Source organism: Nansenia antarctica, assembly GCF_963989245.1.
Source record: "Nansenia antarctica genome assembly, chromosome: 20".
Taxonomy (NCBI): domain Eukaryota; kingdom Metazoa; phylum Chordata; class Actinopteri; order Argentiniformes; family Microstomatidae; genus Nansenia; species Nansenia antarctica.
In genome coordinates, this window is record NC_137693.1 from 2,186,835 (window position 1) to 2,211,152 (window position 24,318).

Genomic DNA, 24,318 nt, shown 5'->3' on the forward strand with positions numbered 1-24,318 from the left:
GTGGTCAGTGGTCACATGATTGGTTTAAATCTATCAGCCATGATTTCAGTTTTGATTTAAAGTCTGGCAGAGTTGAACATTGAATTTCCACCACTTGTCGGCGCGTGGCGCGTGGTGTGCGACACTTTCTGTCTTTCCGTTTTAAATGAACCCTGCATCGTTTAAGAAAAAGGAGAAATAAAACAGTTTAAATGTGTCGGTCGATACTAGGCCTACCGGTAAAATGATATGACAGTTATGTGAGCCAAGTGCTGTCCTGGATTGTCAAAGACAAAAACTCGCCCCGCGGTGGTGTAGCGGTCTAAGCACTGGCCACTAGTGCATGCTGCCCACCGGGACTGGGTTCGAATCCCAGCTCGCCAGATCCGGATATGGCTGGGGGCACACACGGGGAGCGGCATATTGGGCGGCCGCTCCCGAGGGCGGTATAGGAGTATTTCCGGACAAGGATCCGTCGCCAACAGCGCCCCCGGGGTGCCGGAATAACAGGTGCTGGGCTCGAGGAGCCAGTCAGCTAGTCTGCCTGGCGGCCTCTTCTGGGACTGCCGGCCACGGGGTCGTGCGGCGGATCCTTCGCAATAGGCAGGGGATAATTGGATGCTAGGTTGGGTTCAATTGGCTACCAAATTGGGTGAAAAAGGGATAAAATCAGAAGAAAAAAAAAAGACAAAAACTCCTGGGAAAACGATTTCTCAAAAAGAGCGGGAAAACCCTGATGATGCTCACGCCCTCCGCCGACACCGCTGGGCTGCCTGGAGGGACTCGGCGGTTCGACGGCAGGGAGTTTAGTGCCGATGACGCGCCCAAAGTGGGTCTCACCACCCGTCGCAGGGCCAGATATGAGACCAGAGAGAGGGCGTCACCGTGGCGATGACGAAGGGATTACTCACTACTACTGCTGCCTGCCACTCCTCCTCCACCCTCCACCCTCCACCCTTCCACCTGAACCGTGCACTTGTGCACTCCCCCACATCGATTTAAATCCCTATAGAGAGGTGTACACACATACACACACACGCACACACTCACACACACACCACACACACACACACGCACACACACTCACACCACACACTCACACACTCTCTCTCACACACACACACACACACACCACACACACACACACACACACTCACACTCACACTCACACTCACACTCACACCACACACACACACACACCAGGGTTTCCGTTAACCGGTAATTACCGGTCTTTGTCCGGTAAAATTAGTTGAAGTCCGACAAACTGAAAACTCGTCGGACATAAATGTCCGGTGAAAATAATTCCCTCTAACCATTTTCAGCTGAGCACCAAACACACACACACAACACTGCCCGAGAGAGAAGGACCCGCCCCCTTTAGTTAGCCTATAGGCTAGAGAGAGAGAGAGACTAACTAAACTAAAGGGGGCGGGTCCTTCTCTCTCGGGCAGTGTGTGTGTTTGGTGCTCAGCTGAAAATGGTGTCCCGAAGCGGAGCGCTTTAACTTTATCGCACAATAACAAGGATAACAAACGAAACGGACAACATTTACACTAAGATGGAGACAAACTTCAGCGATATGATCTAACAGCCGGTCTTCAGGACGACATACAGACCCGTATGAGCTTACAGGGCTATCCCCTATCTATCTGAGAAAAGGCATAGCCTAGGCTGTAACATCGAACGGAAATTAGCCTATACGCATTGCAAGTTAATTTAAAGCCTATTTATTTTCAAAGAGTTTTATTCTATTTTATTTTATCTGATAAAAGGCATATGAACGGAAATTAGGCTAGCCGTGTCACGCCAGAAGCCTACATGCTTGCACTGTTACTGTTCAATAAAATGTTATACATCTAGACATTGTGGTATTTCTTTATATACGTATCCCAGACTGCCTATCAATTGTTTCTCAATAAACAGTTATGTTCTCCCCATTGTCATACTCCCGAGCTAAACGAAATGCCTTCCCAACCAGCGAGACCTGGTTATAGAAATGACGTTGTTTTATTGATTTAAAAAAAAGGGTAAAACTGGAAAGAGAAAATAGAAAACTCACATTAATCCCAAACAATTTAACAAACTTCAGTTAACGTAATGTGGAGTCCGTTCATTGATCGATGCTGTCTGTTCAGTTCCCAGTGAGGCGCCCGTTCAGCGCTGGACCCGTTCAGCGCTGGATTTGACGCATGGCATAGCGCGCATGCGTCAAATCATGTTATATTATTATATATTATATAGCTCGCATCTAATCGTATCGGATGAGAAATAGACATTAAATGGCATATATAGGCCGCTACACAACAGTAATCACCGCGACAAACAGCTATATTAGATTTGAAGGAAAAAAAATATGATTTTGAAAAAAAAAAAAAATATTATATTTTAATATGATGACCGGAATATATCACGTTTGTCCGGTAAATCGAATTCTTCCCGGACACGATGTCCGACGGCAAATTTTTCTAACGGAAACCCTGACACACACACACACTCACACTCACACTCACACTCACACTCACACTCACACACACTCTCACACACACACCACACACACACTCACACACACTCACACTCACACTCACACTCACACTCACACACACACTCACACCATACACACACAGAAGTGCGTACTACTTCAGGGAAAACAAACTGTGGCAAAGTGGGGGCGCAGCGTTTAGTATGTGGACGAACGCAACACACACACACACACACACGCACACACACGCACACACACTCACACCACACACTCACACACTCTCACACACACACACACACACACACTCACACACACTCACACACACACACACTCACACTCACACTCACACACACACACACACACACACACAAGTGCGTACTACTTCAGGGAAAACAAACTGTGGCAAAGTGGGGGCGCAGCGTTTAGTATGTGGACGAACGCAACACACACACACACACACACAACGCGCTGTTGCGGAGGGCTGGCGTGAACTCGCTTGACGGAGGGACCGGCCGTGGGCGGAGGGCTTAACGGAGGGGTTGGCACCGTCTAATAACACTACGACGCAGTCCACCCACACCTGCATTACTGGACAATTAATCACCCCCCCCAAACCATTACACACCGCACACGCACAGCCAACAGCCAACAAGGCGAGGGCTTCAACCGCCGTGTCTTGACAAGCTCTGAACTACTTCAGGGGAATGTGTCGCAATATTATCTAATGTGTTTTTTTAGCCTGGTTTTTGTTTTTTGTTTTTCTCGTCAATGGTGACTTTCTCTAATGTGCGACCACCGCCATCTGTGCTGCTCCACATCCCACTGTGGGGGTGCTGCTACATTACGTTGTTGGTATTCAGCACACTGACACTTGTATCCAAAGCGACTTACAACAAAATACATTTGTCTAAGTAAGTGAATCATCTAATCATCGTAAGGAATAGTAATCTATGCCAAAACCAGGGGCCTTTGGCAGCTACAATGCTAGGTGAAGGAAAAATATTATATATGTATAAATACTACTATACACTATACAGTAAAGAGACTGTACAGGGGGTAGAGGGGATGAGAAGGTCTGTACAGGGGGGGTAAAGGGGATGAGGAGGTCTTTAGGAGGGACAGTTAAGATGTAGCCTGAAGGTAAAGACATGAAGATCAGAAGGTCATGAGTTCAAATCCCACCTGGGAACCCCACCACCACTAGTGTGCCCTCGAGTAAGACCAGGGAACACCACCACTAGTGTGCCCTCGAGTAAGACCAGGGAACACCACCACTAGTGTGCCCTCGAGTAAGACCTGGGAACACCACCACGAGTGTGTCCTCGAGTAAGACCTGGGAACACCACCACTAGTGTGTGCTTGAGTAAGACCTGGGAACACCACCACTGGTGTGTCCTCGAGGAAGACCTGGGAACACCGCCACTAGTGTGTCCTCGAGTAAGACCTGGGAACACCACCACTAGTGTGTCCCCGAGTAAGACCTGGGAACACCCCCTCTAGTGTGTCCTCGAGTAAGACCTGGGAACACCACGACTAGTGTGTCCTTGAGTAAGACCTGGGAACACCCCCACTAGTGTGTCCTCGAGTAAGACCTGGGAACACCACCACTAGTGTGTCCTTGAGTAAGACCTGGGAACACCCCCACTAGTGTGTCCTCGATTAAGACCTGGGAACACCACCACTAGTGTGTCCTCGAGTAAGACCTGGGAACACCACCACTAGTGTGTCCTCGAGTAAGACCTGGGAACACCCCCACTAGTGTGCCTTCGAGTAAGGCCCTTAGCCCTGAGTTACTCCAGGGAGACTGTCCTGTTCTGTAATTGTAAGTCGCTTTGGAACGGTTGCAATGATATGAGGTTCAGATGTTTCTGTCTCAGTGGATAAGAACTAAACAGGAAGTGTCTTCTTCTTTTGTGGTGCTGCAGAGTAAGATGCAGACAGACCAGGACGACCAGAAAGCCGCGGGCGACGTGAAAGACAACGGAGAGAAGAAGTCTGAGGCGGAGGAGATGGAGGTGAGAGACCTTCGACATCCTGTTCACCTTTATTTTTACGTCCCAATTATACAAATATCACACAGTAAAACTGTTAGGCTTCAGTTCCTCGATATTGCAGAAGCAACCAGAGAAAATGGCAACAGTTATCAAAACAATAAGATGAGACAATAGAGTCGTGTTGATAATAGAGTCGTGTTGATAATAGAGTCGTGTTGATGTTGATAATAGAAATGATAAATAACATAAATAGTATGAGTATATAGCCCTGAGGTAGCCGATTTCGTCACCTTCTTAAAATAATGTCTAACGTCACTTTTGAGGATTTTTGCCTAAATATCATAATATTCTAGATTTGGTTCAGTTTATTCTGTTTTTCTCAATATATTGACTGTTAAGCCATTATTTTAAGAAGGTGACGATATTCTAATCTGATAGATATAGATATTATAATCTATCAAAGATAGATATATAACTGAATATATATTATAATCTAATAGAGAGATATATAACTGAATATATATTATATTCTAATAGAGATAGATATAGAACTGAATAGATATTATAATCTAATAAGAGATAGATATAGAGCTGAATATATATTATATTAGATATAGAATGAATATATTATAATCTAATAGAGATAGATATAGAACTGAATAGATATTATAATCTAATAGAGAGATATAGAAGTGAATAGATATTCTAATCTAATAAGAGACAGATATAGAACTGAATATATATTATAATCTATCATAGATATAGATATTCTAATCTAATACAGATAGATATAGATATTATAATCTAATAGATATAGAACTGAATAGATATTCTAATCTAATAAAGACAGATATAGAACTGAATAGATATTCTAATCTAATAAAGACAGATATAGAACTGAATAGATATTCTAATCTAATAAAGACAGATATAGAACTGAATAGATATTCTAATCTAATAAAGACAGATATAGAACTGAATAGATATTCTAATCTAATAAAGACAGATATAGAACTGAATAGATATTCTAATCTAATAGAGAAAGATATAGAACTGAATAGATATTCTAATCTAATAGAGAAAGATATAGATAGGGTTATAGATTCTAATCTATGAAAGATAACGGTTGTTGTTGTTGTTGTTGTTATGATCTTCTCCTCAGACAACAACAGAAGACGGGAAGACAGAGAAGAAGAACGAGCCTCCGTCAGCAAAGAAACCCAAAGTCAAGACGAAGACGGTGGAGCTGCCCATCGACCACAGCCTGCACTGGCAGCTGGCCAACGACACGCTCAACCTGTTCGTGGAGAGCGAGGTAAACGCCGGGAGACAGGCGGCTCCCCGTCACAGTCCTGTAAACGCCGGGAGACAGGCGGCTCCCCGTCACAGTCCTGTTGTGTGTTCCACTTGTCGTGTCATTGGCTTCAGTTACAGAGACGATAGAGAGTTATTCTGGTCCAGTTACAGAGACAATAGAGAGTTATTCTTGTCTCTGCTCTGTTGGGAGAACAGCAATTTGCCGTTACTCCTTCGAGTCAAATCAGAACAAACGTTTCACACACCGATGCAACACAATACAATACAACACAATACAATACAACGCTGCTTGCTAGAAATAAGTGGTTTCAGCTCGTGTTCTTAGAAGCAGCGTATTCTCAACTCAAGCTTGTTTCTTCTTCGACTGCTATAGAGATAGGTTGTTGTGAAAAGCTTTAGAAGCTAAAAGAATCTGAAAGATGTATTGTCATTGCACAAGAACAGTACAACGAAATTTGTTACGCATCACCTCAAAAAAACGATACCTGCATCCACACACTACCACACACCACAACATTAATGTACCACATCTTTTTAATATTGCCTTTAAATGGCTAAATAATTAAATGATGATTCTATAATGATTGGAGCACTTTGAGCTGCAACGCTTGCAGGAAAAGCACTATACAAATAAAAGTTATTATTATTATTATTATTATCACAGCAGAGTATTGAGTGAAAGATGTTGCACGTCTCGTACATAGCAGCTAATGTCTATGTGTGTGTTCCTGTGTGTGTGTGTGTGTGTGTGTGTGTGTGTGTGTGTGTGTGTGCCTGTGTGCCCCCCCCCCCCAGGGTAAGATGTTCATGCAGGACAAGCTGGAGAAGGAGCGCAACGACGCCAAGAACTTCGTGGAGGAGTACGTCTACGAGATGAGAGACAAGCTGCACGGAACCCTGGAGAAGTTCGTCACCGAGGCTGTGAGTAGATACATGACACGCTCCATATGTCCATCCATTCATTCGTCCATCCATCGATCCGTCCATCCATCCATCCATCCATCCATCCATCCTTCCATCCATCCATCCTTCCATCCGTCTTTCATAAAAGAGGTTCTGGGTGGACAACTTGACCCCTTCAAATATGTTTTATTTGCAAGACGGAAGGAGCTGGATCCAAGCTCGTCAGCCGATTAAACATCATTTGAAGGGATCACGGTGTCCTCCAGAACTTGTTTCCTTGATCGATAATAATAATAACTTTTTATTTGTACTGCACTTTTCCTGCAAACGTTGCAGCTCAATGTGCTCCAATAATTCATATTCAATACTGCAATACTTCAAGTGCTGTATACTTCATATTCCGAGAATTGGGCAATTCAAAAACTCAAAACAGAGCGTGGCATTGACTGAATTAAGTGCCCAGTGACTGTGTATATATATATGAAACACATATATATACACATGTACCGTATTTTCCGCCCTATAAGGCGCACCGGAGTATAAGGCGCACCTTCAATGAATGGCCTATTTTAGAAATTTTTTCATATACAAGGCGCACCGGCTTATAAGGCGCACCAGCTTATAAGGCGCATAGAATAGATACTGCAGTCAAACGTTTGACTGGGGTTGCGTTACGCCCAAGCTCCACCTACTGCGTTGCGTCACCTCTCCATCGGTGTTGTGTCAACTTCCCGTTGTCCAAGCTCCACCTGAGCGTTGTCACCATCAACGTTCTACCTGCTCCACTGTCAAAAATATATATTTTTCCACCTCAAGTATCAGCCGTTCGTCATCCATTTTTGCAACAAGCGTCAAGGACCTGCGGTGATTCACAGCTGACTCGCGTGAATAGCAATTCGCAATAGCTGCAACCACGAGATATAGAGTAGTTAGCTACAAGCATTTTCAATCTGCTATTATCTCTATTAGTGGATTAACCGCTGTGGTGATTTAACAGCTGATAAAAATACATCAAGTAGACTACAAACAGAGCAAAACAACACCAGAAAACAACCAATAGGCTATACAATTATAACCAACAACCAATATGTGACAGCTCCTGGTGAAATGTGCAACGTACTTTTTCAGTTTTTACACATGCTTAAACTACATATTGTAAGCTTTCAAATGATGTGTCATACATTCAAATCAGAGAAAGATTGAACACGACAGGCGTATTTGAATGTTGTGAATCTGACCAAACCACAACAAACGCTGCTAGCGGCTAACAGCTAACAAAACACATCGCTACGAAGGTCTAAACTGTATTTTAATAACATGACAACATACTGGGAGAACATCGACATGCTAAAAACACATAACTACACATAACTAGATGAACACACAGTTCTTGCTTTTGAACACGAGCTAAAACGAAAGTATGTTTACAAATCAACCCTCCCTTACCGGTAGCCTCCGGCAAACGAGAATAATGAATCCAATACACAAATGATAAGTGTTTAGTGATCGTTAAACTGTTGTTTATTATATCGAGTGGGTACTTTAAAACTTCAAGTTGAAAGCACCAAGAATCTCACTTTGTTCCCTCGGAAACTCTGTTTAGTCTTCTTAACTTGGGGTCTTGTGGTGTGGGACTGTGAGTAAGCACAACACCGGTGTTTACTGATTACCGTAATGCTGCAAGCGGTGTGAGTGTCCGAATTGAACAGTTGGGTGAGTACGGCATCCATTCAGAGCACATGATAGAATAACAATAGCATGTAGTGCCGAGAGACGGGAGTCGGAGGCGGCGTATTAAATGTCACAGCTAGACGTTTATTGACAGACATGAACCAGTTGTTATCACACACTTAAAACAGGAACTAAAACTCAGTACCACCCACTTAACCCTCCGTACGGAACAATACTCCCAACTATTAGTTCCGGGGGTGAATTATGTTAACCCACCACAAGCATAGCATTCGCGGAGATTCCAAGATGGCGGCCGTCGTTTACTGATTACCGTAATGCTGCAAGCGGTGCGGCTTTGTAGTTTACCAGTCGTACTGAAACATTGTATTATTATTAAAAAAAAAATATTGGTCATGTAATTTTTACATTTTGATCCATATATAAGGCGCACCGGGTTATAAGGCGCACTGTCGTTTTTTTTTTTTTTTTGGGACTTTTAAGTGCGCCTTATAGGGCGGAAAATACGGTATATACAGTCACTGGGCACTTAATTCAGTCAATGCCACGCTCTGTTTTGAGATCAAAGGGGAGGGCCTCTATCCAGTATTAGTATGGTGTTCCTGATTAAGTGCTTGTTGAGTGTGTATATACAGTACCAATCAAAGGTTTGGAGACACTTTCCCCATTCGATTGAACTTTTGACTGGTACTGTATGTGTGTGTATATATATATATATAGATATATACACACGCCTCGGGCAGAAAGACATGCACAGCATCAACATGGGCCTCAAGATGCCACACAAGTTCAGATGTGTCTCTGTCACTGTTGTATAACTTGTAAATGAACGCATTACATCATGACTTCAACACCCCCTCCCCCCACCCCCCATTACAGGACCGGGACACGTTCTCAATAAAGCTTGAGGACACTGAGAACTGGCTGTACGAGGACGGGGAGGACCAGCAGAAACAGGTCTACATCGACAAGCTGACCGATCTGAAGGTGACGACACGTCCACTCCACTCCTGTCTGTTTACATGTTTGGCATTTAGCAACACGCCTTATTCCAAAGAGACTTACGTTCGATACGTTTGACTAAGCAAGTGAGCCATCAATTCACCAGTCGTAGCAGGAAGAGTAATCTAGCTCAGGCCCAGGGTCATTGGCAGTCGTCGTGATAGAAGATTCTAGAAGATTTTGCGTTTTGAAATGGACACTGGAGAAACAGTACAAGGGGGGGGTGGGGGGAGTAGAACTCTTAGGAGACACAGTATAGGGGGGAAGCAGGTGTCTCAGGAGGCACAGTGCCGGGGGGTAGTAGATGTCTCAGGAGACACAGTGCTGGGGGGTAGTAGATGTCTCAGGAGACACAGTGCTGGGGGGTAGTAGATGTCTCAGGAGACACAGTGCTGGGGGGTAGTAGAAGTCTCAGGAGACGCAGTGCTGGGGGGTAGTAGATGTCTCAGGAGACACAGTGCTGGGGGGTAGTAGATGTCTCAGGAGACACAGTGCTGGGGGGTAGTAGATGTCTCAGGAGACACAGTGCTGGGGGGTAGTAGGTGTCTCAGGAGACACAGTGCTGGGGGGTAGTAGATGTCTCAGGAGGCACAGTCCAGGGGGGTAGTAGATGTCTCAGGAGACGCAGTGCTGGGGGGTAGTAGATGTCTCAGGAGGCACAGTGCTGGGGGGTAGTAGATGTCTCAGGAGGAGGAGCAGTTAAGGTGTAGCCTGAAGAGATGGAGGTCTTCAGTCTCCGACGGAAGATGGGGGGAGTGACTCTGCAGTTCTGACAGCTGTGGGAAGTTCATTCCACCAGCGGGGGGAGAGAGTGTAGTGAAGAGGTCCCCCTCTTTCTGTTCTAGACAACTGAAATAAATAGACGGGTAAACGGACTCAAGACTGACCTTTGACCTTTGAGACGCGTGTGTCCTCTCTCTCTACAGAAACACGGCCAGCCCATCCAGGACCGCTACCTGGAGGCGGAGGAGAGGCCGAGGGCCTTCGACGAGCTGGGGAAACAGATCCAACAGTACATGAAGATCGTAGAAGCTTACAAAACAAAGGTAACCTTCCAGGAAATATTTTATTATTATTATTATTAATAATAATCCTTTATTTAACCAGGGTAGTCATATTGAGACAGTAGCCTCTTTTTCAAATTAGCCCTGGCCAAGAAAAGCAGCACTTAATTAAAAAGACACCACATACAGTATAAAAACATACAATATACAACATCAAATAACAACAGAAACAATGAGCAGATACCCTAAGCACATTTGCATGTATGATTCAAAGTCTCTGTAACATACAGTTACAGTATTATAGTCCTGCACACACACACACACACACACACACACACACACACACACACACACACACACACAGTTGGTTTATCGGTTTATTTTATTATTTATCAAACCCCCCCCCCCTCCCAAGTCACTGTTTTTTTTCATGTCAGTGTCTTTCCAACGTTGAAAGGTTTCTTGACTGAATCAGACAGTCGCTTTAAATAAAAATGCACAACTTAAGAGTTGCCTCAGACGTTTTACGTACGACAGTCACACCGGTGGAGGTAGACATCGGAGGATGGGGTAGCGTATGGAACGTGTTTTGGTACCATCCCTCATTCTGTTCCATGCATTACAGTAAGCCTGTCCTCTGATTTCTGCCTCCCCTGAATTACACACACACACACACACACGCCACAAATGATAATCTCCCAACATTGAAAAGGTCCTCGACTGTATTGACAAAATTCAGAAAGTTCACATAGTTGCCCCCCCCCACCCAGCCACAACACACAGATTAAACCACATTAAACCACCTCCCACACCTTTTTCATCGCATCCTTTTCTGTCTCCCAGGACGAGCTGTATGAACACCTGGACGAGGCGGACGTCACCAAGGTGGACAAGCAGGTGAACGACTGTATGATCTGGATGAACAGCAAGATGAACCAGCAGAGCAAGCAGAACCTGGCCCTGGAGCCCGCCGTCAAGGCCCGGGAGATCCAGTCAAAAACCAAGGTGAGACCTTACCTCCACACCTGCCACCTGTCAATCAGGCCGTCACCGTGGTGATGGGCAGGAGGGGGAAGGAAGGGGGAATCACTTGGGAGAATAAACAAGAAACAAGAAACGGAACCAACGCTTTTTTACTGTTTATCACACATAACATTATTTACATATGGACTTAAATGTCTAAAAGATGTTGTCTGAGATTGTTTGAGTTAATACCAAAGTCTGGTGCAAATTTCACTTGAATAGGTTGATTGGAAATACATTTCGTGAGCTTAGAATGATAAGGTTCTATCTCCGTTTAGAATGATAAGGTTCTATCTCCGTTTAGAATGATAAGGTTCTATCTCCGTTTAGAATGATAAGGTTCTATCTCCGTTTAGAATGATAAGGTTCTATCTCCGTTTAGGGCACTTCAGAGATATTGAGCGTCAAAGTTTTTACATTCCATTATGTTCTGTGAGATGGAACCTTTGTATTTTATTAATTACTAACTCAAAAATGTCAACATAAAAAATAAAAAACACCACACAGGCATTAATAAACACCTAATGGATCAGATTATGTAAAAAAATCCAAAAAAATGTACCAAAAATTGAGATAGAACCTTATAATTCTAATGTCACGATTTACTGGACAAAGTGTCGATGTGTTCAATACTTATATTTCCCCCACTGTAAGTGCACTCAATTTACCCGTTTACCCCCTCCCCCCCCTCCAGGAGCTGTACTCCGCCTGTAACCCCCTCGTGTCCAAGCCCAAGCCCAAGGTGGAGCCCCCCAAGGAGGACAAGGACAAGGCGGCGGAGCAGAACGGGCCGGTGAACGGGCAGGACGGCCCGGAGGCCCAGCAGCCCCCCAGCCCAGAGAAGACCCCCGCCGCCCCCGAGTCTGCAGACGCAAAGAACCTGCCAGAGATGGACATTGACTAACTGTAGCAACTGCACCCAATTCCCCCGCCCCCATCCTCCCTCCCTCCCTCCCTCCCCACCCATCCTCCCCTCCTTCCCCTCCCTGCCTCAACTCTCGCTCCTCCTCTTGAGATATTATTGATAAATGATAGCCTCTCTTTTGATGACACAGTCGGACTACTCCTATAGATGCTCTCAATCAGCCTTCTAGGCATGTTCCTACCCCCCCCCCCATCCCCCTGTTTTTTCTTTCTGCTGTTGAAATCCAAATATTGATTGACCTTGCTGTTTTTTGGCATAAATTGTGAGCGCAGGATGGAAACTTTCTGCTTTCTGTGTATCGCTTCTTCAATGACCAGTTTTATTTTTTTTTGTTTCGTTTTTTTTTTCCAGCCCAAGTTTCATCACTTAAAGAATGTCAGCATCAGAGAAAAAAGCAGAGAGAAACTAAAGTTCACTGGTTAAAATGTTAATAAACGTATGTTTAAAACAGGGGGGGGGATGACGAGTTAAAAGTTTGGAGTTGAGTACCCCCCCCCCGCAACGGTGTTTTGAATCATGGTTCGTTTGTTTCACTAATAAAAAATAAAAACATTGGAACTGCTGGATAAATGTTTAGACGGAAGAGAGACATTTTGAGAGCCAGAGTAGTGTGTCCAGAGATAGAGAGGAGTGTTTTAGAGGCACAAATTATCTGTCCGCTGTATGTTTGAAACTAGATATATCGAGTTACTGTCATGCAGTATTTCAATGTAAGACTGTCTCCATTTAAAAAAAAAAAAAAAAAAACGCAATGTTCTGTTGGTTTGGTCTCTCTTGGTATAGCCTTGTTTTGTTTTTCTACTTTACAACCGTGTGAATGGTGCTGTAGCCACTCGCCAAAAAGCAAAATAAAACGGGACATTTTGGTGTCTTGAGAATTAATTGAAATGTTTTGTTTGGAAGTTTGTTTTTGTTTTGTTTTATCTGAATGAAGGAAGAAAAGAAAGAAGAAAATCCTCCTGCTTGCACTTAACTTGGGGTCTCGTCAAGAAGCGATGCGTCATGGGGACCGGTAGGGGGCAGGCATCGGTTTCTCCCTCCGACTCGATTCCACTGGAAACACACTGTGCTGCGTGACTCTGGAAACACACTGTGCTGCGTGACTCAATCTGTCTGATCTGGCTGGCGGTGAATGACTATACCTTTTCTATAAACTGTGTAAGGCATACATAAATAAACTGCTTGAATGTTTAATTCTAATCTCGTTCTTAATAAGACACATGTTACATGAGAAGACTGAACCGTACTGATGGCAGGGTTCCCACGGGTCCTTGAAATCTTTGAAAGTTTGTGAATTTGAGAAAAAAAATTAAGGTCTTAAAGGTTTTGAAAATAGACACGGGTCATTGAAAGTGCTTGAATTCCCCTCTCTCTCTCTCTCTCTCTAAAAAATATATATATATTCAAAAAAAATTGTACTTAGCTCAACAACTAGTAAATAAGTCTCTGTATTGCTTAACTTTACACATATTTCACAATATATTGTTTTTCTGTGCTGTGGAAGAGAAGGCAAGAGACCATCTAGTGTTCACACATTCAAGCCTCTCTTTTTAATTGTTGTCTGTGAGCGGATAGTTCCTATTATATAAATTCTCATCTAGATCTGTCTCAAACTATGCCGTGTTGGGTCCTAGAATTTGAGGGAATTGAGTCTTGAAAGGTGCTTGAATTTGATGTTTCAGAAGGTGTTGGAACCCTGGTACATGAGAAGACTGAAACGTACTGATAGTTAAGAATACTTGTTTTGCATTAGTCAGACAAAGCACCCCTCATCCCTTTTTTTGTCTGTCTTACATGTAACGATGAATTGAGAATCAAGGACCCCAATTGAAATAAGCCAGTGGCTTTCTTGGGTTTTTATCCTGTTAGTTGACCGTGTATGTAATATGTACTTTCATGTACCTACTTCTGCAAATCTTCTAATAAAGTTTTCAATCAATCAATCAATCAATCAATCAATCATTTCTACTCTTCTGAAACATTTCAGTTTTCGCACGTCAATATACAAGGTCAAATCTAATTGTGTTTATAGAGCACACTTACTGTACATTTACATTTACATTTACAAATACATTTGTCTAAGTAAGTGAGTCATCTGTCCATCAGTCATTTTAAGAAAAACACATCTATTCTAGGACCAGGAGCCACTGGCAGTCACAATGCTAAAAGAAGGAAGAATTACTTTTTTATTTTTATTTTTTTCTTGAATCTGATGTGAGCTGCTACCAGGAGACTTGTGCTATATAAATAATGTTTGACTGATTGATTCAAGGTTGAGCTTGAGGTGGAGGGCTGACATCCAAGCAGAGATGTCTGCAGAGACACGTGTTGCCACCTGTAAGTCAGAGGAGGGGAGAGAGAGAAAGAGTTGAGTGTCGTCTGCGTAGCCGTGGTAGGAGAACCCATGTGAGGTAGTTACAGAGCAACACAATATGCTCTTTACAGGAATATGAATAAAAATAGTTAAAAGACAACAAGTATAATTGTCATGGGAGTTTCCAGGTCTTGGGGGCGGCTGGGGCGCAGGAGGTAGAGCTGGCGTCTAATTATCGCAAGGTCAGTAGGTTGGCGGTTCGAACCCCGGCTGGCCACATGTCCAGGTGTCCTTGGGCAAGACGCTGAACCCCAAATTGCTCCCAATGAGCGGGCCGGCCGGCGCCTTGCATGGTAGCTTGGCTGCCATTGCTGTGTGAATGTGTGTGTGAATAAGAGGCCATTGTAAAGCGCTTTGGAATAAGGCGCTACATATTATGTGCAGTCCATTTACCATTTACCATTAGGCATGAATGGCAGTACTTTGAGGTTTCATAGTTCATGATTCAAGGACTCTGAGACTACAGTTACATCTTGAGAATGAAGTGAGTGGGATAAAAGTTACGGTGTATGAAGCAAACTGGATAATAATCCACTTGATGATATAAAATGTCATAACACTGTAATGCATATCTCCCGCCAACAGAGGGCGGCACTTTGGTATTCTCTCGAAGAGAAATTCAGTGACCAATGACCTGCGCTTCCGCTACCGCCCCCACGTGCATCCCCCCAGCTGTCCAGTGCGCATGCGCGTTATCCCCAGCTGTCATTTACAGAAGTCCCGTAAAGGTAAATACAACATTCACTCTTCTACCGTCGCTAACAGCCAGGGGTTTTCCACTAGCATTAGCTAGCATTAGCTAGGGAATAAGTACACGTAAATGCAGATGGAACCGAACTTATTTAGACACCTTACAAGCCCAAAATGCAACTGTTAACATCATTGAAAGCTAAAGTGAGCTTAGCGTAGCGGTGGAGAGAGTCTGTCTGTCTGTCTGTCTGTCTGTCTGTCTGTCTGTCTGCCTGCCTGACTGTCTGTCTGTCTGTCATACTGTCTGTCTGTCTGTCTATCTGTCTGTCTCTGTCTGTCTCTCTGTCTGCCGGTCTGTCTGTCTATCTGTCTGTCTATCTGTCTGTCTGTCTGTCTCTCTGACTGTCTGTCTCTCTGACTGTCTGTCTGTCTCTCTGTCTGTCTGTCTGTCTGTCTGTCTGTCTGACTCTGTCTGTCTGTCTCTCTCTCTGTCTGCCTGCCTGCCTGCCTGTCTGCCTGCCTGCCTGTCTGTCTGTCTGCCTGCCTGTCTGCCTGCCTGTCTGTCTGTACGTCTGTCTGTACCATGTCTGTCTGTCTGTCTGTCTGTACCATGTCTGTCTGTCTGTCTGCCTGCCTGCCTGTCTGTCTGATGATGCAACCAGACCCCAACATGTCACATATCGGTATATCTATCGGTGTGTATCATTATGGACACACACACACACACACACACACGCACACACACACACACACACACACACACACACACACACACACACACACACACACACACACACACACACCACACACACACACCACACACTCACACACACCACACACACACACACACACACACACACACACACACCACACACACACACACACACACCCACACACCATAAACCACACACACACACACCACACACACACTACACACACACACACACACACACACACACACACACACACACACACACACACACACACACACATAATCGGTATGATCCATGTCTGTAGATGATATGTTGGTATGATAACATTTCCTGAGTAGCAGGTGAATCACAGTTATCAGCTCATGAAGTTAACCACCCCCCCCCGCCTAAGGTAAATTGCATTTTAGACGCTGGTGGTGGGGGTGCCTGTCCTGTGTTTAGACTCGTGGTAAAGACATTTCTCAATGTCTTATGATGTACAGTTTTGGTATCATTTTAAAGGGGGGCTTTTTAGCTTTCATTCAAGACCAGTTGGGAATCTTTCGGACAAATATAGAGGTCACTGGAGCACTTCCAACAACAACACCGCAATCTGGTGTGACCCATGGACTAAAATGGCTCTGCTAAAGTTCCAATCTATAGGAGAGAGACGGACAATTGATTGTCTAGTCTAGAGCCGTGGTATATACTCGTGTATATATATATATGAAGGCATAGATCTAGATCTAGATGTGTATTGAGATGGCTTTGGTGGTCCTAGCTACCTACCAGAGTCTGGTGATCTAACCGTCGGAGACTGAAGACTATCCTGTGCGGAGAACATTGCAGCAACGGCTCGCTCCTGCAGATTCTTCCTCTACAACATCAGAAGGATACGCCCATTCCTTACCAGAGAGGCAGCGCAACTCTTGACCCAGGCACTGGTCATCTCCCGCCTGGATTACTGCAATGTACTCCTGGTTGGGCTCCCCGCTTCAGCCATTAGACCTCTGCAGCTCATCCAGAATGCTGCTGCCCGGCTGGTATTAAACCTCCCAAAATACTCTCATGTCACCCCTCTCCTTCGCACCCTGCACTGGCTCCCGATAGCAGCTCGCATCAGATTCAAGACCCTGGTGCTTGCATACCAGGCAGCTAAAGGGACAGCCCCTGCCTACCTGAAGGAAATGGTAACCCCCCAAACCCCTGCCCGCTCACTCCGCTCCTCCACCTCGGCTGGCCGACTGGCACCACCTCCTCTACACAGCAGTCGGGCTGCCCGATCACGTCTCTTCACAACACTGGCTCCCCGCTGGTGGAATGAGCTCCCCACGGCTGTCAGAACGGCAGAGTCACTACCCATCTTCCGTCGTAGACTGAAGACCTCCATCTCTTCAGGTTACACCTTAACTGCTCCTCCTGAGACATCTTCTGACCCTCACCACTACGTCTCCTAAAGACACCCGCTTTCCCCTCTACTGTGTCCCTAAGAACTTCTATTGCCCCCCTTGTACTGTCTCTCAGTTTCTCCAGTAAAATAAAAAAATAAATAAAAAGGTTTTAGAAGAAGGTGATAGGGAGAAGGTTTTTCCTTCTATCAGTGGCCCCGGGCCCGAGCTAGAGTACTCTTCCTGCAACGAATGGTGGATTGCTGATTCACATGCTTAGTATTCAAATGTATTGATTGTAAGTCGCTTTGGAATTAGGCGTCAGGCGTCTGCTAAATGCCAAAAATGTAAATGTAATCTCTTCAGGTTACACCTTAACTGCTCCTCCTGAGACATCTACTACCCCCCATCACTGTGTCTCCTGAGACATCTACTACCCCCCAGCACTGTGTCTCCTGAGACATCTACTACCCCCGAGCACTGTGTCTCCTGAGACATCTACTACCCCCCAGCACTGCGTCTCCTGAGACATCTACTACCCCCCAGCACTGTGTCTCCAGAGACATCTACTACCCCCGAGCACTGTGTCTCCTGAGACATCTACTACCCCCCAGCACTGTGTCTCCTGAGACATCTACTACCCCCCAGCACTGTGTCTCCTGAGACACCTACTACCCCGATTGTACTGTGTCTCCAGTGTCTATATATACACATTTTAAAAATAAGTTATTTTCATTCTTTAAAAAAAAAAAAAGTATCACGACGACTGCCAATGACCCCTGGTCTGAGCTAGATTGATCTTCCTGCTACGACTGGTGAACTGATGATTCACTTCTTGCTTAGTCAAATGTATCGATTGTAAGTCGCTTTGGAATAAACTGTCTGCTAAATACCAACCATGTAAATGTAACTCTTCCTGTCCCAGGAATGTAAATGTCGGAGGACCAGGAAGCCCAGGAGGATGAGCTGCTTGCGTTAGCGAGTATCTACGATGAGGAGGAGTTCCGCCGGGCGGACTCGGAGGCGGCGCAGGGGGGGGAGATCCAGCTGTGCCTCGAGCTGCCGCCAAACTTCAAACTAGTGGTGAAAGGTACTGGTGTTGTTTTGTTTTTTAGGGTATTTCTATAGCTTTATTGGGATAGAGACAGTAGTAGAGATTGACAGGAAGGATGGGTGAGAGAGAGAGGAGGAGAGAGACAGTTAGAGATTGACAGGAAGGATGGGTGAGAGAGAGAGAGAGAGAGAGAGAGAGAGAGAGAGAGAGAGAGAGAGAGAGAGAGAGAGAGAGAGAGAGAGAGATGGGGCGGGGTGACATGCAGGATATGTCGATGGCTCGGAATCGAACCAGGGACCTTGCGATGATATGGCATGTGACTTGCTGTGCCACGTCCCAGGAGGAACTGGCCTTTTATCTGTTATCTTTATATCTGTCACTCATACTTTCATTTTCTCATTTTACTGAGAAGAACATTGACTTTCAGTCACAAGCAAAACCTGATGTGTTGTTGTTGTTGTATTTCTTGTTGTTGTTGATGATGATAATGATGATGATGATAATGATGATGATAATGATGATGATGATGATGATGATGATGATGATGATGATAATGATGATGATGTTGTTGATAATGATGATGATGATGATGATGTTGATAATGATGATGATGATGATGATGATGATAATGATAATGATGATGATGATGATGATGTTGTTGATAATGATGATGATGATGATGATGATGATGATGATGTTGTTGTTGTTGATGATGATGATGATGTTGTTGATGATGATGTTGTTGTTGTTGATGTTGTTGTGTTTGTTGCCAGGAGACCAGCAGACAGAACATGACGTGTGTTTCCTGCCACCCTTGGTGCTTAACTTCGAGCTTCCTGCAGAGTACCCCTCCACCCTGCCGCCCGTGTTCACGCTGAGCTCCAAATGGCTCACCAGGGTTCAGGTGAGAGACTCTGATTGCAGCAGGCAGAAAAGATCTCCTATAGAGCTCCTTAGTGGTTGTAAAGATCTCCTATAGAGCTCCTTAGTGGTTGTAAAGATCTCCTATAGAGCTCCTTAGTGGTTGAAAAGATCTCCTATAGAGCTCCTTAGTGGTTGAAAAGATCTCCTATAGAGCTCCTTAGTGGTTGAAAAGATCTCCTATAGAGCTCCTTAGTGGTTGTAAAGATCTCCTATAGAGCTCCTTAGTGGTTGTAAAGATCTCCTATAGAGCTCCTTAGTGGTTGTAAAGATCTCCTATAGCTCCTCTGTGTTGTCCCCCCGCCCCCCCCTCCTCAGATGACCTCCCTGTGCCGGCGTCTGGACTCCCTGTGGCAGGAGAACCGGGGCAGCGTGGTGCTGTTCACCTGGATCACCTTCCTGAAGGAGGAGGCCCTGCCCTACCTCCACCTCACCTCCCCCCTGGAGGTGGCCACGCCCTCCCCCAAGCCCCTCCCCCCCAGCACCCCCAAGCCCCTGCCCCTCCCCCCCGCCGCCGCCAAGCCCCTCCCCCCCGACACCACCGCCAAGCCCCTCCCCCCCGACACCACCACCACCACCGGAGAACTGGTGGAGAACAACAACAATGACATCGCCAAGCAGCCCACTCCCCGTGAGTCGACCGGAGACTCGGTCGAGGAGGAGGAGGAGGGCGAACACCCCTCCCCTCCTCCCACCCCCTCCACCCCCTCCCCACCCTCCCCCCTGCCCCCCCCCACGTCCTCCCCCTCCCCCTTAGACCCCCGCACCGTCCTGGTGGTGGACCCGCGCAGCGGCGTGCTGCGTCAGCTGCTGGACTTTGACGCGGCGCAGCGGCAGCGGGTGTTCGACGCCACGGCGTTCGCCTGCGGCATCTGCCTGGGGGAGAAGCTGGGCGGCGGGTGCATGCGCCTGCAGGACTGCAGCCACGTGTACTGCAGGGCCTGCCTGGGGGAGTACTTCCAGATCCAGATACGCGACGGGAACGTACAGTGCCTTAACTGCCCCGAGCCGGAGTGCAGCTCGCTGGCCACGCCCTCACAGGTAGTTGGGGGGTGGGGGAAGGGGAGGAGGGGAGGGGGGAGGGGGGGGTGGATGGGTGGGTGGGGGGGGCGGTGTCTTAACTGCCCCGAGCCGGAGTCCCCCTGGCCACGCCCTCACAGGTAGAGGGTGTGTGTGTGTGTGTGTGTGTTAACATCCAGTGCCTTAACACTAAAACAGCCATGAGTTGTCATTTGACCCCTGTGAGTAAAATACATTTTTATATCTTTGCACTCGATCAAATTTCAGGACCTGGCAAAAGTGCCAACCTTCTTGACCGCGAAGTTGGCTTGTGGTCAGTCCGTAGTGAAAGAAACCGACATGTTACTCAAGCCAGCAGCACGATGTTCCTTCAAGCACCTAAAACTGGCCAGGTGCCAGGAAAAGCAAGGAAACGCTAAATGTCATCGGACAACACCAGCACCATTGCCGGTGTTCTGCCAATGTAGCTGCCTTGTCAATGTAGCTGCCTTGTCAATGTAGCCGCCTTGTCAATGTAGCTGCCTTGTCAATGTAGCTGCCTTGTCAATGTAGCTGCCTTGTCAAACAATCTATGTCCGCTGAGTAGGGGAGCGCGGAGTATGTTGTCACACACCGTCTTAACATTTACTGGGCACAATACCACACAATGGTATAAATGTCATACCAAATGAAAGAAGGAAGTCTTGGGCACATTTTGTATGGATTATATCTTCATATCTTATTTCAGTACGGGGCTGTAGACCGTTAAATAGACAGTGTCCATTGGTGACAATTTCCCCTCCCTCCCTCCCCCCAGAACAAGTCTCCTCTCCACGGACTAAGTCCCACTCTATCACCCCTACCTGCCCTGGGGCTCATAACCACCCAGCACCAGGGCCCAAGTCCCACAACTCCAGCCCAAGTCTCACTCTCCTCCCTCCCCCCCTCCCTCCCCCAGGTCAAGCTCCTGGTGGGGGAGGAGCTGTTCCAGCGATACGACCGGCTGCTGCTCCAGTCGTCCCTGGACCTGATGCCAGACGTGGTGTACTGCCCGCGCCCCTCCTGCACCACCGCCGTCATGGTGGAGACAGACACCACCACCATGGGCATCTGCTCCGCCTGCCAGTACGCCTTCTGCACGCTCTGCAAGCACGTCTACCACGGCCAGTCTCACTGCAGGGTGACCGCAGGTAGGGGCCTACACACACACACACATACGCATAGGCACACACACACACACATACGCATAGGCACACACACACACGCGCATGCACGCACGCACATTCTCTCTCTCTCTCTCTCTCTCTCTCCCCCTCCCTCTCTCCCTCTCTGCCTCCCTCTCTCTCTCTTTCTCGCACACGCCCAGATGCATGCTGCCGACACACTCTCACACACAGAACCCACACAACGTTGTAACTCGACTTGTAATTCTGTCCCGCCCCCCCTCCCTGTCCCCCCCCCTCCCTCCAGACGAGCTGCGGGGTCTGAGAGATGAGTACATGTCGTCGTCAGCGGAGGGCCGCAGGTTCATGGAGCAGCGCTACGGCAGACGCACCATCCAGAGGGCCGTGGAGGAGAGCTACAGCAGGGACTGGGTCCAGGACAACTGCAAGGGCTGCCCCCGCTGTACCACCAACATCCAGGTACACACACACACACACACACACACACACTCCTTCAGCAGGGACTGGGTCCAGGACAACTGCAAGGGCTGTCCTTGATGTACTACCAACATCCAGGTACACACACACACACACCCACACACACACCCACACACACACACACACTCCTACAGTAGGGACTGGTCCAAGTCTCCCTGAGCGAGTTCAAAGCTCTGATTGGAAACTGTGTGACAGAAATATGTAATTGCTACTCCTAAGATGTTTTTTAATAATATGTATCTGTTATCTCTGTCTGTTATTTATTATGTTTTATTCACCAACTTTGTAACTTGCATCTGTACTGGTGAGCTTTCTTGGCCAGGTCAGATTTTAATCTCTCTTTCCCTCCCTTCCTCCCTCCTCCCTCCCCCCCCCCACCTCCTCCTCCCCCTCTCCAGAAGGAGGACGGCTGTAACAAGATGACGTGTACCTCCTGTAAGCAGTACTTCTGCTGGCTGTGTCTGGGTCAGCTGACCCGGGTCAACCCCTACAGCCACTTCAACAACCCCTCCTCGCCCTGCTACAACCAGTGAGTGACCCGCCCTGTCCGTTCATTCATCTACTGTTAATAACTGTTAATATTAGTGTTCATTCACCATTTAGCCAGACACTTTTTTTTAAATTCCAAAGCGATGAGTATTTCAGCAAACAAGCCGTCGCGCTCTTCTATCCTAGTCTCCTATCCTAGTCTCCTATCCTAGTCTCCTATCCTAGTCTCCTATCCTAGTCTCCTCAGCTCTCATTTCCTTTCCTTTGTCGGACACTGAGCTTAACACTAGAACACCACATCACCAACTGTCAAATCTTATTTCAAATTTGAAAGTGACAGTTGAATCTAAGTGACAGTTGAATCTAAGTGACAGTTGACACTAGAACAGCCGTACCTATTGTACCTACTATTCGGTTGTTAAGTCGTGACGTGTTTCCGGGTCCAACGTTGGCCTCAGTAATAATAATAATTCATTATATTTGTATAGCGCTTTTCCAAGCCTCATGACAAATATGGGAAAAACAGGAAAGTGCTGTGTCCCTTGTTGTATGAATAGATCCCAGTCTAAAAAACGATTGAACTGTCATTCTACTGCTGTAGTACACTGGTACTCTGGTGCGGGGGGGGAATTTTTTTATTTGGACCCGGAAATAGCTAAACGTCACGTTTGACGTCAGACTTAACAACCGAATAAGTTGGTGTGGTTGTTGCGTTGTGTTCTCTGAGCGTCTCTGAAGCTGAAGTTTCTTCCTGTTCGTTTGTCGTCGTTCCCTTCTAGACTGTTCCAGGGCGTGGACATCGATGAAGACAACGATTTCTGGAGTGACGAGGAAGACTGAGGAGAAGCGTGGTGGTGATGGGTACCCCCCTGGTACCCCCCTGGCGTGGCGTGCCTCACCCCCCGGATGCACTTTAATATCCTCCCTCCCCCTCCCTCCCCTCACCTCCCATCACCTGACCTCCCCTCCCCTGACATACACCTAGCCTCCTCACCTGACATCCACCTAGCCTCCTAGCCTCCTAGCCTAGTATTTGTCTGACAGAATACTCGTGAGCAACTGGGGGGGGGTCTTGTACCAAAAAACCAGAGGGATCGCAGGATAGCAGCTCCTGTGAAAAGCTTGTGTTGTCTGAGCATGATTTGAGCAGTTTTTTTTTTTTTTTTTTGTCTTTTCAATTTCAAACCGATTCTTGTTTCAACGCCCACAGATCACGGATTTGTGGTGGGATTTAGTTGTGTTAGTAGCACCACAGACACTCTCACAGATTTTTTGGGGTAAACACGCTAAGATGTGGTCCCAGACATAGGAGGGGTTGGATGGAGAGATGTGTTAAGACTACCGTTGGATTTTGTTGTTGTTGTTGTTATTTTGAAGATTATGAGTTAGATTCTAAAAAGGTTATGAGAAAGATTATGATTTGAAGATTGAAGATTGATCAAAAATGATGTCCTCATAATAGTTCCTCTGTGTCACAACTTGTTATCTTGTTATGATGTTGAAGAAAAATAAAAAAAAAGATATATTCTGTCAGTTTTATATTTTGCTGTGGTCCTTTTTTAGAATGTTTCTGGAAGTTTGGTTGCCATGGGTTACAGTGTGGTATGATTTGTGAATCCTCGGGTTTGAGTGTTTTTTTACACAAACAATGGTTTGTTCCTCTTCCTGGCTAGACGCCGTTCTTAAGTTACATGGTAAATGGACTGCACTTATATAGCGCCTTTATCCAAAAGCA

At 46.2% G+C, this 24,318-nt stretch overlaps 2 protein-coding genes across 2 annotated transcripts in view; both read left to right on the forward strand.

The window, feature by feature from the left end:
* Nucleotides 1–12,920, forward strand: part of hspa4a (heat shock protein 4a) — a 29,889-nt gene extending 16,969 nt beyond the window's left edge. Inside the window, exons 13-19 of the mRNA XM_080550090.1 lie at nt 4,384–4,473; nt 5,615–5,767; nt 6,565–6,690; nt 9,241–9,348; nt 10,290–10,409; nt 11,211–11,372; nt 12,085–12,920. Of these exons, the coding sequence (XP_080406216.1) occupies nt 4,384–4,473; nt 5,615–5,767; nt 6,565–6,690; nt 9,241–9,348; nt 10,290–10,409; nt 11,211–11,372; nt 12,085–12,294 (969 nt within the window). The 3' untranslated portion in view covers nt 12,295–12,920. The remainder of the gene's footprint in view (nt 1–4,383; nt 4,474–5,614; nt 5,768–6,564; nt 6,691–9,240; nt 9,349–10,289; nt 10,410–11,210; nt 11,373–12,084) is intronic.
* A 2,456-nt stretch (nt 12,921–15,376) lies between these two features.
* On the forward strand, nt 15,377–24,105 carry LOC308174667 (E3 ubiquitin-protein ligase RNF14-like). Its single transcript, XM_080549773.1, has 8 exons — nt 15,377–15,417; nt 18,385–18,549; nt 19,287–19,417; nt 19,753–20,475; nt 21,392–21,623; nt 21,904–22,076; nt 22,493–22,623; nt 23,363–24,105. Exons 2-8 carry the CDS (start codon nt 18,393–18,395, stop codon nt 23,421–23,423), a joined length of 1,608 nt encoding a protein of 535 aa, XP_080405899.1. The 5' UTR covers nt 15,377–15,417; nt 18,385–18,392; the 3' UTR covers nt 23,424–24,105.
* The last annotated feature ends 213 nt before the right edge of the window (nt 24,106–24,318 follow it).